Raw genomic sequence first — 13470 nt, 5'->3', positions numbered from 1 at the left:
TCTACGAGTTAATCTATGTAAGAGAACATTTCAAATACCCCTTCTAACTATCGTATCAATTCCTACTTCAACTGTAATAACCTTTCATCTCAATTCAAATCCGGTGTTCATCTCAATTGCTATTTAAAAAATGCTTAATAAACTAAACAGTGCGTTGTTTCGATAACATTGTGAAATTTACCGTAACTTATTTTTTCTTTCAAAAGTGACTTCTTGGTATATGCCGGAAGCTTTAGCAGATTAAAGCTGACGTTGATACAGCAAGGAATTATTAGCAGAGGCATTAGCAATAAAAGTACAGTTTGAAAACGACTTACCAGGTTGAACTCGAAGGTAGCCTTCCGAGTTTGTTCGAGTTCAGCTTAAACAAAGATTTCAGCACATTTGTACCGTCATTTTTTGTGGCTACAGCGTCAGGAGATACCATACGAATTGTGAAAGGAGGCTGCAGATACTCAAATCCTCCTAATGGTGGGTTTGGACAACCTGTTGTGAATTTAAGGAACGACCTCTTTTCAGCAGCAGAAAATTCGGATAAGATCTGCCAAAACGATCTGATAACAGGATGCCTCTCAAAATATCCGTTCTCATATATAGTGTGCTTTCGGAGGTCTTCTAAATCTAAGAAAAACGGGAAGCAATACTGTGGTAAGTATTCAGGCTGATATATATTATTTGTGCTGGCGCGTACCAATATCTGTTTTTTCACCAGACAGGACTCTAAAGATCAATAACATGATATTTACATTAGGAAAATCCTGAGAATTTGACAGTATCATTGAACAAACCTTTGTAATTCTAGAGGCGAAAAGAGTTTGAGCCAGTCATCAGATACTATGGCTTTGAACCCTTGAATGAAAGCTCTGATTTCGTCTTTCGATCTTTGATTCAATTTGTAGTCAGCCATTAGATATATATACTCAATTTTATTGCTGTTTGTCACTAGTATATTCTTTCCATTCTGACAGAATGGACACGAAAGCAACTGCCTGTGAGTATTTTTACCTTGTATTGAAGGAAACCGTACAAACCACTTACGTATTTCAACTCGCGCGTTTCAACTTTCCCAAAGATGTCCTCATCAACTTCAAATGACAAACCCAATTCTTGAGCATTACCTATTTCATTGGTTAAACAATCATTTGACATGCCGAAACACTTATAATGCCTGTCTAACCACTCCAATCTATTACCTTCAAAATGCTTAAGAAACGTGAGGTTTTTCCACATTTCTTCATCAAGCTCCTTGAGTTCTTTCAAAAAGACATTACGGCCCAACAATTTGGCGAGCATAAATTCAGCAAACTGTACGTCCATAAGAATGCCTTCATACAAAGCTTTGCCAATAGCCTAATCGAAGGTTATTCGTTATTAAAGCAAATAAGATTTAACCAACGTGCTGTATAATTACCTTTCCGATAAATCCAAACAGTTCGATACGACTCGTGCCATGAACAAACGAGGTAAGGCTTGGGTAAAAGCTATTAAGCCGTGTAGCAGTAAATAACCCATAGCCCGGTTGAAATGCCTCTGAAATCAACATAGTAAGGAAATCTAGAAATAAAAGTTAAAGTAACTATAACAACCTTCCACAAACATCAAAAGACATCTACAAAGACAATAATATGCATACCTTTGAAAGGCCCGCCTTGATCTATACCCGCTTCTGCTACACCCAACTCGTTCACAAAAGAAACTCGTATAGTGTTTTTCCAGCCATTTGCTGGTAAATCTGCAAGAGCGTTATATCCATCCTCTAAAACACGATTGCGACGCACGCTGATGTGGCGAGTTGCAGCTCTAATAGAACACGACTTGTCTAGTATTACCCAATCTCGAAAAACTTTTAAACGAGCATTGAAGGGTATCGTATAAGGCATAAGCTGTAAAATACGTAGAGGCACGGGGTCATTTTCTTTTAAGCCTTTGAGAAACATTGTAGCAGTTGGAATCCAATTCTTATTGATGATGAAATTGTTAGATTCGCTGTCACCTGCTGTATCATTATCAGTATTGCTGTCAAGCTTTTTCATGAAGGATGTGAAAAAAGACTTGATTCCAGTTGTCGTGGATATCAAAAGCCAATGGTCTGGCGGGCAAAATTGATGGTGAAGATCTAAATCGTAGATTTGTAATAAAAGTTGTCGGGCTGATACAAACATTTCGGCAGCTGGAGGCAGCTCAGAAGGCACAGAAGTACTTTGTTGGAGAAGAATGAAGTAGAAGGAATTCAAAAATTTGCTAATTTGCACTAGGTCTTCTGGCGAAAAGGGATATTTGCGTTCAAATATGTCAACATCATCCAGAGTCCTATGAAGAGAAATGAAAAGAAAGCAATCGAAGCTTAAATAAAACATGCTTTTTACGGCAAAAAAACGTTGCAGCTGTACTTACATAAAAAGAATAGAACAAGCTTCGCAGAAAACGCGCAGAATTTGTATAAGCGGCTCTTTATCTATTTCGCTTCTTTTAGCCGCATCAAGGTAAATGTTCATGTTTCCTCTCGGTCCAAAATGGTTCATTAGTCGCCATAACTGAGGTAATAGATTCGGAGTAAATGCGATACGTGACATTATTACTCTTTTATATTGTTTGAATAGTTGTGATAAGTCGATGTACATTGCGAAGGTAGAAGCTAGTTTCATTGATAGTAGCGATAAATTATTAGAGCTACTTAGTTTCCTTTCATTACCTTTGACTGTCAACATTTTCGAATTGTAATTAACGTTTAGACTGCTCTTTAGCTGAAGGAACTGCGTGATATCTTTTGTTATGGTATCTATAAGAGATCCTGACCAGATATGTTGTAGTTGTAAAATAACTTTATCAAAAACATTACTGGATATATCGTTTCCCCATGCTGCATCAGTCCATTTGAAAAGAGGATGGTAAGTCGAAAATTGTGCTGTCTGTTTATTTGAAAAATGATGGCGTATTGGTACTAGTAATTTTTGTACCCATTCCACCAATTTATGCTCTTCTTCGGTCCTCAATGTATTTTTAGGATTATTCCACAGATTTACAATATTGCCTAATACAAACAACAAGCCATTTCCATCCAAGCTTTCTATACATTCTTTGTAGATATTTGAATCATTCAATACGAAAGCATTGGCAACATCCAACGCCCATTTTCTTAGGCGATCTATCATCAATTCATTCACCAGAGAACTCAAATAAGGTACAGCCATTGTGTTCTTCCATAGAAATTTTGATGCTGATCCCATATCTAAAGCGTCGCTAGACAATTCTGCATGTTCAATGGGGTATAAACTTAAACGAGTTATAGTGGTCAGCCATAATTTCAGCGCATTAATGGTTTTTGCATCTTTTGACTTCCTATTTTCCAGCTTAATGATGTGCTCGACACATGTAATTTGAGCGTCTCTTAAGTTATACTGACATAATGTTGTTTTCAAAACGGCTTGTCCAATGCTTTGTAAAATCTTATCTGAGATATCAATAGTGTAGGAAACGTCTAATGGCCGCTTTACGTGATACGTTTTCGGATTCAGATATTGTAATAGAAAGGTTAACTCGGGCCCGAAAGAAGACAGTTCATTCGAGGAAATGCAACATTTAATACATTGGATGCTTATCATTTCGAGATACACACGTGCCTGAACCATATAGCGCATGTCAATCAATAATACGTAATATGGTTGTTTGTCCTTGAGCTTATTGGTATTCGTCATGCATTTAACCAGTTGCTTCAGGCGTTTATTATTACTGCTGTGTGTCAATACTCCACGACTTAGTTTGCAATAAATACCAACGAGCTGATACAAGTCAGTAATGGTCATCGTATTAATGTTGCTGAACTGCTCATCCCACCAAGCCCAACATTCCTGCTTAGCTTTGTACTGTTGCTGATGTCGCTTCCAGCACCTCTGTATGGTAACGGCAGCTTTAGTCTGCTCTTCAACGGCTATTAATCGCTGCCTCTCAGCTTCTCTTTTCTCGCGTTCTATTCTCGCATTTTCAACAAATTTCCGTTTCGAATCGTCTTTGGCAAACATAGAAATATCTTTAATGCTATTCTGCTTCAAATTGGTTATTAAAGAAACCAAAAGTGATTCAAGGGCCGGTTTCTGGTGATGAATTAAACTTCTAAATAAATCAGTAGTTGATTGAATTCGACTCAACCTTTTTTCCGATTGTTTAACATAACATTGTCTTTTATCTATGCCAACGAAGCATGTATAGAGATTCTCGACCGATCGCTCTGCGTAAGCTGAATCCATTCAATGCTAAGCAAGGCTCTAATAGGAAACACCGTACAAGCGATAGCATTCATAGCGACGAGGATCCATTATTAGATGAGGAAGCAGCTGTATGTCTTTAAAGGCTATAATTCCAAAATAAAAACTCTCTATTAATAATTCACTATCGCAGAATATACTCTCTATATCTCAGTTGCCGAGAGTTTCTAGTGCTGAAAGTACTATCAGATCTCTGAATTCAGCATCTACTTTTAAGAAAGAGAGAAAAAAAAAACAACAGAAGTTCAATCTTTTGTCAATGTTCAAAAGAAAGAAAGTTTATAAGCCTAGAACAATTACATTCAATGCAGATGGTAAAACACTCGAAGTAGGACTTAACAGTAAACAACAGGATGTAACATGTTTATGAAATAGACAGAGAAAAGCGAAGATTCTGTGCAAACGTTATTGTCAACCAAAAGTATAATATCTTTACGTTCATTCCTGTTGTTCTTTTTGAGCAAGTATGTGATCCTCAAAATTGGTGAAAAGTGAGAAACAGTACTGACAGTCTTTCTGCATATGCATATCAGTTTGTGATCTTCTTCAATTTATATTTCCTACTCGTTGCATTATCCCAGTTTGTACCTGCCTTGAAGATCGGTAATCTTTAAACACGGAATATTTTTTGATGTACCTGAATATAACAATAATTTTCTCCACATTCACGTAGGCTATATACTCACTTATTTCGGCCCACTGTGCTTTGTATTATTCGTTACTATCAGTAAAGAAGCCCTCGATGATTATCAACGCTACAAACGAGACAAAGAAGCCAATTCGCAATTATATAGAAGATTAACTCCTTCAGGACATCAGAATATACCCAGCTCCAAGATTAAAGTGGGCGATATGATACATATTATGAAAGATCAAAGAGTAAAAATTAAGCAGCAAATCTGTGTATAGTATCGTATCATATCTGACCGAACAGTTTTTTGATCTTCTTCAGATACCAGCAGACATGATACTACTACGTACAACAGAGGAGAGTGGCGCTAGTTTTATTCGTACAGATCAATTAGATGGTGAAACCGATTGGAAGCTACGACTTGCAATCCCCTCCCTACAGTCATTACCTTCAGATCAAGATTTGTTAGATATCAAAGGAAGCGTTTACGCCGATGCGCCACATAAGGACATCCACAGTTTTGTGGGAAATCTCACTATTATTGATGACCATACGCAATCAGAAAGAATTGAGCCCCTGGGTGTAGAAAACACCATGTGGACAAATACCGTCTTAGCTTCTGGTTCAGCTGTAGGCTTCGTTGTATATACAGGCAGCGACACTCGTGCTGTGATGAACACAAATCACCCGAAAACGAAAGTGGGTTTGATAGATCAAGAGATTAATGGTCTGGCCAAAATTCTCTTCGCTGTCACTTTGGCTTTATCCGTATTAATGGTTGGACTGAATGGTTTCCGTGGAATATGGTATATCTATGTATTTCGGTTTTTGATCTTATTTTCTTCTATCATACCTATTGGGTTGCGTGTCAATTTGGATATGGGTAAGAGTGTGTATGCTCGACAGATTGAACATGATAAGGAGATTAGAGGCACAATAGTCAGGACCAGTACGTTACCTGAAGAATTAGGACGTATAGAATATTTGTTGACTGATAAAACCGGTACGCTTACACAAAATGATATGGAATTGAAGAAGTTGCATATGGGTACAATGTCATATAGTCAAGACACCATGGATGAAATTCAGTCATATCTTGTGAACATTTTTGAAACCTCACACGATAATGGGATGATAAACAAGGGCCGCCGACATATTGCATCGCGTGTTCGCGACATTGTACAGGCATTAGCCCTTTGCCACAATGTCACACCTGTAATAAGTTTTGATGGCAATATAACTTATCAAGCTTCTAGCCCGGATGAAGTAGCTATTGTCAAATGGACAGAACAGATGGGTCTTACACTGGTGAACCGCGATGTTAATACAATCGAATTACGCGTTGATGGCACAAACCAGGTACTTTACTTTGATGTGTTGAACATTTTTCCTTTCAGCAGTGAAACGAAGCGTATGGGTATTATTGTCAGAAATAAGCAGACGCAGGAAATCACGTTCTACGAAAAGGGTGCTGATACGGTTATGGCAAAAATTGTGCAGTATAATGACTGGTTAGATGAAGAATGTGATAATATGGCAAGAGAAGGTTTACGTACGCTGGTTGTAGCTAAGAAAAATCTTTCCGAAGAATCATACCAGGAATTTACTGAAAAGTACCACGAAGCTGAAGTGTCTTTAGACGATCGTAAAGCCATGAAACAAGAAGTTGTAGCGAATCTCTTGGAGGCAAATTTGGAATTATTAGGTTTGACAGGTGTTGAAGATAAACTGCAAGAGGGAGTCAAAAATACTTTAGAACAAATGCGTAATGCTGGTTTAAGGATATGGATGCTGACAGGTGATAAAATTGAAACTGCTACGTGTATCGCTATTTCATCGAAGTTGATATCGAGAAATCAGGGCATACATACGGTAGCTAGGCGTAAGTAAAGCTCAATTCTGCTTTCTTAGACTCTTGTCACTGACATGGATTCTTATAGTGAAGACTTCAATGGAAGCAGCAGATGAGATTGATAATCTAAGACATAAAACTGACAACTGTTTAGTGATTGACGGCGAGTCCATACAGTTGTGTCTTGACAATTTCATCGATGAATTTATTGAGATTGTAACTCTTTTGCCCGTTGTTGTTTGCTGCCGCTGTTCTCCAACTCAAAAGGTAAAAGAAAAATTTAAGCATTCACTAGCGATGTTAGTCGATCCCGAGCAAGAACTAAACTCACCGTTTTTTCCATAGGCCGAAATTACTCGTTTGATCAAGGAATACACTAAAAGAAGAGTCCTGTGTATTGGCGATGGTGGGAATGATGTCAGTATGATTCAGGCTGCCGATGTGGGCGTCGGTATCGTTGGTAAGGAGGGCAAGCAGGCTTCCTTGGCTGCTGATTTCTCCATCACGCAGTTCAGTCATTTGACCAAATTATTATGTAAGTAAAGGGTATTCACACATCACCGGCTTGGGAAAATGGTATTAAAGGGTATATTGTAATAGTATGGCATGGAAGAAATAGTTACAAGCGTTCAGCCAAATTGTCACAGTTCGTTATTCATCGTGGTCTTATAATTTCAGTAATGCAAGCTGTATTTTCTGCTTTGTTCTATTTTGCGCCAATTGCACTCTATCAGGGCATGTTAATTGTGGGTTATGCCACAATCTATACCAATGCTCCAGTGTTTTCACTTGTTTTAGACCAGGACGTCAGTCAAGAAATAGCTATGATGTACCCTGAGCTTTATAAAGATCTGCGAAAGGTAAGTAAATATTCATTGCATAATTTTCTGTACTTAACATACTGACTTCTTATTTGGAAATAGGGTCGATCATTGACCTACAGGACTTTTTTTACTTGGTTACTTATTAGTGTTTATCAGGGTGGCACTATCATGATTTTGTCGTTGATTCTCTTCGAAAATGAATTTATTCATATAGTAGCTATTTCATTTACAGCTTTGATCTTCAATGAATTATTAATGGTAGCATTGGAAATCAATACATGGTAAGACACAGTTACTATTCATTTTTATCTTGAAATGTCAGTATTTAGCAATACACTCCTCTACTATTATAGGCACAAAGTCATGATTATAGCAGAGCTCATTACTGTGCTAATCTATTTCGGTTCTATGTGGCTTCTACCAACATATTTTGACATGAAATTTATCTTAACAACAAGATTCTTATGGAAAGTAGCAGTAATCACAGCTGTAAGCAGCTGTCCGTTATATTTTGTTAAAATGATTAAGCGAAGGATCGCTCCTCCTAGTTACACAAAGCTTACATAATATATATGGATTTTTCTGCCATTTTTCTGAAATATTCTGTTGATTGTAGCGCTCATTTTTTTTCCCCAAAAATGAAACCAAAGCGTGCATAAAAAGGTATAACCGCTCCAAAGCTTTATTAACTTTTGAGGTCGTACATAAAGACTGAAATAACATGCCAAAATTTTCTACCATCCAATCGTCTTGCTTTCAAAATCGAAGAATTTGCCATTGTCTTCAGCAGTTATGCTATCTAATCTGGCTAACATACCACTAATAGATGCTTCGGTAGTAACGGGAGCTTCACCACCACCCATATCAGTTTGTACCCAACCAGGATGGGAGGAGTAAACAATGAAATTTTCTTTACCAAGCTTGCTAGACATGGCGCGAGTAAGCATGTTGGTGCCGGCTTTAGAAACACAATAAGCAACACCAAAGCCATAGCCAGTAGCATCTTCCATGGAACTTATTGAACCTAATAGAGAGGACATATTGAGAATTTTCTTGACACAACCGGCACCACGCTTGCGAAGGATGGGAACAAAAGCCTTAGAAACTTCATTGACAGCAGCAACATTAGTTTCAAAAACCTTCACTAATTCATTCTTGGATCTACAATAAGAAATGTCAAGGGAAAGGGATCAGTGAATCAATAAACTGTTATCAGATTTGATCTTTGTGTAACAATGCGTATAAGAATATACAATGCTTACGTTTGCTCGAAGTCAAGACCCATCTCACCACAGATACCAGCATTATTGATCAACACATCAACACCTTCAGGAGCCTTTTTCTCAATCTCAGCAGCAGCAGCCTTGATAGACTCTTCAGAAAGAGCATCTAATTGAACAAGATGAAGCTTCTCATTGCCAGATAAAGCTTGAAGACCCTTTGAACTATCGGGGTTACGGGCAGCAGCGAAAACAATATCACCTCTTTTGAGAAGTTGCTTCACGAATTCTAAGCCGAGACCGCGAGAAGCGCCAGTGACGATATAAGTTTTGGCCATGATGTTTGAAAGAAAATTAAGGAAAAATGATGAATTGTTTTATCTGAGATCAGTTTATTCTTTTTTTTTTATATGCCATTGCGAAACACGAAATGTGTCAGATTTGACTTTGACGAACAATTGTTCCGACTCGGATGTGTTTACTTCATTATTATTAATACCTAGCACCAGGCTCTATGTCATTACAAGGATTTAATTTGCAATACTGAAAAAAGAGCGATAAGAGCAAGATTTCAAGCGCCTAAAGTTCGGAAACGCGGAATATGATTCTGTCTCTTACCAGGGAGCACAGAATGTGTCATCGATAACTTTATTCCTTAACGATCGACAATAGATATGTTACATAATAAAGCTTGTATTAGGTTTATGATAGTGCTTTCGTCCAATCCCACTTTTCCCAACTTTTCAAAAATTCTTTTTGACGATGTTGATTCTCACTAGAATGATGATATTTGGGCTTTCTCCATAATTCTGGTCCAATATCAAGCATACCAGCTATTACTTCTTTACCAAACCAATACGGAAAGTCATTCGGATTTTCAATTACGTGACCATAACCTTTATCCAGTTTGTACCATACATGGAAATAAGGTAGGTCTTTCACCATCGAGTTGCGAAATCCACGCTCAGACGTATCAATGACCTTTTTATGCTGAGACCATTCCTCCTCGGAAGACATGATAGCTTCTCTGAAATAAGCCTGCGCATCTTCATAGGTGCCATATGGTATGGGAATACATTCAATGGCTGTATGTCGTTGTGAACGTAGATTAACAACTGTTTCCATGAAGACTACACCTTTGTTTTGCTCATGGAACATTTTCAATAAACATTTTTGGAAATTCTACAATTTTATGCCGTTTAGATTGGCTTTGTCGTGTAATCGTTTATAAATTGGTACACTTACTCTGACTTCTGTCCAAACGTCTTCATCACACTCTAGCATTGATGTTACATGCTGAAGAGGAACGATCAAGCAATGCCCAGGGGTTAACTCTTGCACATTGGGTAGAGCCAGGTAGCACGTCGTAGCAAGCGATATCATAGCTATTTGAGGGGGTTTACCATCTTGATAACAGTATCTACATTTAGCCAAAGCTTCTTGTGTTCGTTTATAATCTGGACAAATTAATGCATTATTTTAGTAAGAAATCGTCGTGTTTTCGCGATAAGATAACTATTCCGGAAAAAAATACCTGAAACTGCGCGCTGCATTTGTTGCTTTTCCGACGTTCCTTTCTTAGCGGCCATTATATCTGCTTTATCATCAATGTAATCCAAATTATTCTAACAATTATCTAGTGTGTAAGTGTTTTGCAAGAAGGGTGTTTGTTTTCAAAAGTGAAACATCTGCTATTACCTCATATGAAGTATCATTTGCAATTCGCTTTGCAAATTCTAGATCCATATTCATGGATTGGCCTCCCGCTTTTTCTTGTCTTATCAAATCAGCTAGTGTCGCTGTATCATCTGCTGTGCTGTAACGAAGCCTCTCACCAGTTGATTTGTCATGCGTACCTTCGAAACGCTTTTTTCCTTTCAATGATTCCACGTTTGTTGAGGACGTTTTATTCAAGGCATAGTCATACATCCGACCCTGACTATCGATGGTTGGTAGTATAGTAACATCACCTTTATTCGGTGGTATTTCGCCGCGCTGAGCACGTTCATATTTTTGAAGCTCTTCTTGATATTCTTTTTCTAAAGCTTCTAAGTTACTGGAATTCATCAATCTTGCCTTCATTACCTTTGAGTTTAGTTTGTTCAGTTGATCGCGAGTAAGGGGTGCTGTATTATCCGCAGCTGTTTCTGTACTAGCAGCCGGTAAAGCAGATTGGGCGGGTACAGGTGTCGATGTTGCCGTGGCTGCAGCAGGTATAGTGGATACACTTGGTTTATCCGATGCAGGAATGCGTGGAGCTGAGCGGAATGGCTCTGGACGTTTGAAGGATTTAGTTGTAGCATCTGTGTCCGTGAACATATAGCGTCTACTGTCACCTCTTCTGCTACTTTCATTGGAACGCTCATCTCTTTTGCCATCAGCATGGCTGCTGCGGTTATCTATATATCGTCTACCCTTTTTCAGACTATTCAGATATTCTTTCTCATCAAGTGCCTCTTGAAATTTCTCCATAGACTATATTTGTCACAAAATCATTGGTAAATTACGTATTATCCATCGAGCTACTTCTACTTACCCCGTATCTTTCAATGCCAACTTCGTTTAGTGGTCGCTTTTCCTCCTCTGCTTGCTCAATAGTCCTTTTGAGTTTCATCATTCTCCAATTTGAGCCTGCGTCGCCAAATTTGATCTTTCGTTTTTCTTCCTCCGGATAGTCGTCAACTTTGATTCCTTTTACGAGATATTGGTTCAACTCTCGCTCGCTAACTTTCAGCTAGAAATTTGGTTAATGGGGATGAATGACTGGAGCGATTGAATATATATAATTAGTTTTAATTTGATATCTTACGTCGTCCGGGTTAGGTTTTGGTGTCTCTTCACGTCTTCTTGCAGTACCCATGTCGGCAAAGTCAAAACCCTCTCCACCACCTAACATCCAACCATGCCTCGCTTCTTGCTCGGCTGGGAAAGTAGCTGGATCGGCCACTGATTCTGTCTCCATAGCTTTCTGCTGATATGTAAGTTGCTCTGCCGGAGTTGCCTCGGCAACATTGTGATCTGCTTCCACCCAAAGTGAAGGATCGGAATAATCGACCTCATGATGATCAACTTTCTTATGACGTGAGGAACCACTTTTTCTATGTCGTTTTTGCTCTCGATGATTGCTATGTCTGTTGCTAGAGTCATCTTTGTGCTCTCGTTTTGACGATGATTTCTTTGCTTCTTTCTTATGTTTACTTTCTCCCATAATTAAGCGAATACGATAAAGAAGGTTTAACTTTTTCTAGCAGACGACGCTTATGCTTTTTTTTAATGCAGAGCACCGCTCGCTTATGCGCCATTTTTTTTTTTTCCTGGTCTTATATTTTTTTTACCACCTCCTCTTTTTTTCGACTGCAATTTTAAAAATCGGATGCCTCGACACTCGAAGAACAACACTGCTTCTAGTGTATTCACTTATCATGAAGCTCAGAGTTTGGAATACGGTACAAAGAGAGTAAGAGAATTGTTATTTCGAAGATTGATCCCTTACGAATATATGTGATTCAAGTGTTAAATGTTCCTTTAAATGTTCAACACAGCAACGTTTAGGTCGAGACTCATATAGAAACTACAACGCCTGTTATCTCTGTTTGCAAACCGCTAGAGATCCTGTTTGCTGTGGTGAAGGGCATTTGGCCTGTCGCGAGTGTATGTATGAATCGATCGTACAACAGAAGGAGGCAATCAAACTTGAGCAGAAAATCATCGAACGAAAGAAGCAAGAATTGGAAGCTAAAAAGCAGCTGGAGGAATATGAGGCAAAGCAAGCGTTATTAGATAGTTTTGATAAAACACAAAATAGTGTGCTTAGTAAACGTCCTACTATTCGCGATCCTCTTAAAGATACAGATACCGCCTCCACAACCAAACCGGTGATTGACAACAGTAATGATAGAAAACGTAAATTTGAGGCAACATCAGAAAAAGATGCGGAAGGAAAGAGCGCTACATTTGTTGACGAAGAGTTAGAGAAGACAGCAGCTCAATTAAGAAAAGAAAAGGAAAAGAACTCAAAGCAAAAGTTGGGATCCTTTTGGGTGGTAAGAGAAGAAATCTTGGCTACCCTCTTCGTCATTGAACAATACTGATGTTATTTTTATATCAGCCTTCGGAGACGCCTTCTGCTAAAGAAGGAGAGATCAAACCGACCAAAACGCAAGTCATCTGTACTGCTACTGAAAAAACACATCCGCTTACGATAAAATCATTAATTGATGTCAAATTTACAAAAGAGGAAAAGGATAAAGACAAGAATATTTGCCCGGCTTGTATAAAAACATTAACAAATGCATCAAAGCTGTCAAGTAAGAAATATGAGAATCCTTTAGTGAAAATGTGGAGACTGTATTCAAGAAATCATTTTTGATTCTTTAGTTTTACGCAACTGCGGGCATGTCATATGTAACACCTGTATTGATATGTTTGTAAAGAAGTCAAAGAAATGCTATGTCTGTGAGGCGAAAGCGAAATCGAAGGATATTGTAGATATGACCGTAGAAGGTACTGGTTTTGCAAGTGGCAGTACCAAGGCAATGGCAGAAAAGTTCAGCTTAGCTTTTCAATAAATGCAAGATTATGTTAAAAGCTCTTATTTACAATCTTTTCTTTATTGATTATCAAAAAGAGTTCATTGATGTATGCTTATATATAGTACAAATTAACTATTTAACAAATAGAG

The 13470-nt window shown here is 38.2% G+C and overlaps 6 protein-coding genes across 6 annotated transcripts; 2 read left to right on the top strand and 4 right to left on the bottom strand.

Annotated features, from left to right (window-relative positions):
- Positions 1-134: 134 nt before the first annotated feature.
- BDF20DRAFT_905697 (uncharacterized protein) lies at positions 135-907 on the bottom strand (the record flags this gene model as incomplete). The annotated part of the gene is made up of 4 exons (XM_053083195.1): positions 135-246; positions 318-621; positions 692-720; positions 789-907. 4 exons carry the CDS (start codon positions 905-907, stop codon positions 135-137), a joined length of 564 nt encoding a protein of 187 aa, XP_052937229.1.
- Positions 908-1387: 480 nt separating this feature from the next.
- BDF20DRAFT_817457 (uncharacterized protein) lies at positions 1388-4019 on the bottom strand (the record flags this gene model as incomplete). Its single annotated transcript, XM_053077261.1, has 4 exons — positions 1388-1554; positions 1634-2310; positions 2395-2466; positions 2572-4019. The coding sequence occupies 4 exons, from the start codon at positions 4017-4019 to the stop codon at positions 1388-1390; spliced, it is 2364 nt and encodes a 787-aa protein (XP_052937228.1).
- A 179-nt stretch (positions 4020-4198) lies between these two features.
- Positions 4199-8136, top strand: BDF20DRAFT_912208 (phospholipid-translocating P-type ATPase; the record flags this gene model as incomplete). Its single annotated transcript, XM_053083926.1, has 11 exons — positions 4199-4333; positions 4417-4576; positions 4638-4726; positions 4796-4865; positions 4936-5141; positions 5215-6775; positions 6834-7012; positions 7091-7280; positions 7346-7605; positions 7669-7850; positions 7923-8136. 11 exons carry the CDS (start codon positions 4199-4201, stop codon positions 8134-8136), a joined length of 3246 nt encoding a protein of 1081 aa, XP_052937227.1.
- An 83-nt stretch (positions 8137-8219) lies between these two features.
- BDF20DRAFT_445142 (4-dihydrotrisporin dehydrogenase) lies at positions 8220-9586 on the bottom strand. The gene is made up of 3 exons (XM_053075464.1): positions 9408-9586; positions 8832-9332; positions 8220-8730 (listed from the first exon to the last, which is right to left on the bottom strand). The coding sequence occupies exons 2-3, from the start codon at positions 9125-9127 to the stop codon at positions 8304-8306; spliced, it is 723 nt and encodes a 240-aa protein (XP_052937226.1). The 5' UTR covers positions 9128-9332; positions 9408-9586; the 3' UTR covers positions 8220-8303.
- On the bottom strand, positions 9492-11997 carry BDF20DRAFT_818190 (CwfJ C-terminus 1-domain-containing protein-like protein; the record flags this gene model as incomplete). The annotated part of the gene is made up of 6 exons (XM_053077329.1): positions 9492-9971; positions 10035-10246; positions 10324-10414; positions 10488-11264; positions 11326-11523; positions 11599-11997. 6 exons carry the CDS (start codon positions 11995-11997, stop codon positions 9492-9494), a joined length of 2157 nt encoding a protein of 718 aa, XP_052937225.1.
- Positions 11998-12090: 93 nt separating this feature from the next.
- Positions 12091-13357, top strand: BDF20DRAFT_973031 (uncharacterized protein; the record flags this gene model as incomplete). The annotated part of the gene is made up of 4 exons (XM_053085044.1): positions 12091-12246; positions 12332-12832; positions 12898-13096; positions 13146-13357. Exons 1-4 carry the CDS (start codon positions 12163-12165, stop codon positions 13355-13357), a joined length of 996 nt encoding a protein of 331 aa, XP_052937224.1. The 5' UTR covers positions 12091-12162.
- Between the last annotated feature and the right edge of the window lie 113 nt (positions 13358-13470).

Source organism: Mycotypha africana, assembly GCF_025528875.1.
Source record: "Mycotypha africana strain NRRL 2978 chromosome Unknown BDF20scaffold_4, whole genome shotgun sequence".
In the NCBI taxonomy this organism is placed as follows: domain Eukaryota; kingdom Fungi; phylum Mucoromycota; class Mucoromycetes; order Mucorales; family Mycotyphaceae; genus Mycotypha; species Mycotypha africana.
The sequence above is the reverse complement of the archived record's forward strand: the minus strand, read 5'-3'. Positions and strand labels throughout refer to the sequence as shown.

Coding starts and splice junctions, on each gene's coding strand:
- BDF20DRAFT_445142 (XM_053075464.1), bottom strand. CDS start 9,127: ATGGCCAAAACTTATATCGTCACTGGCGCTTCTCGCGGTCTCGGCTTA. Junction 8,731..8,831: donor GGTCTTGACTTCGAGCAAAC/GTAAGCATTGTA, acceptor TTCTTATTGTAG/ATCCAAGAATGAATTAGTGA.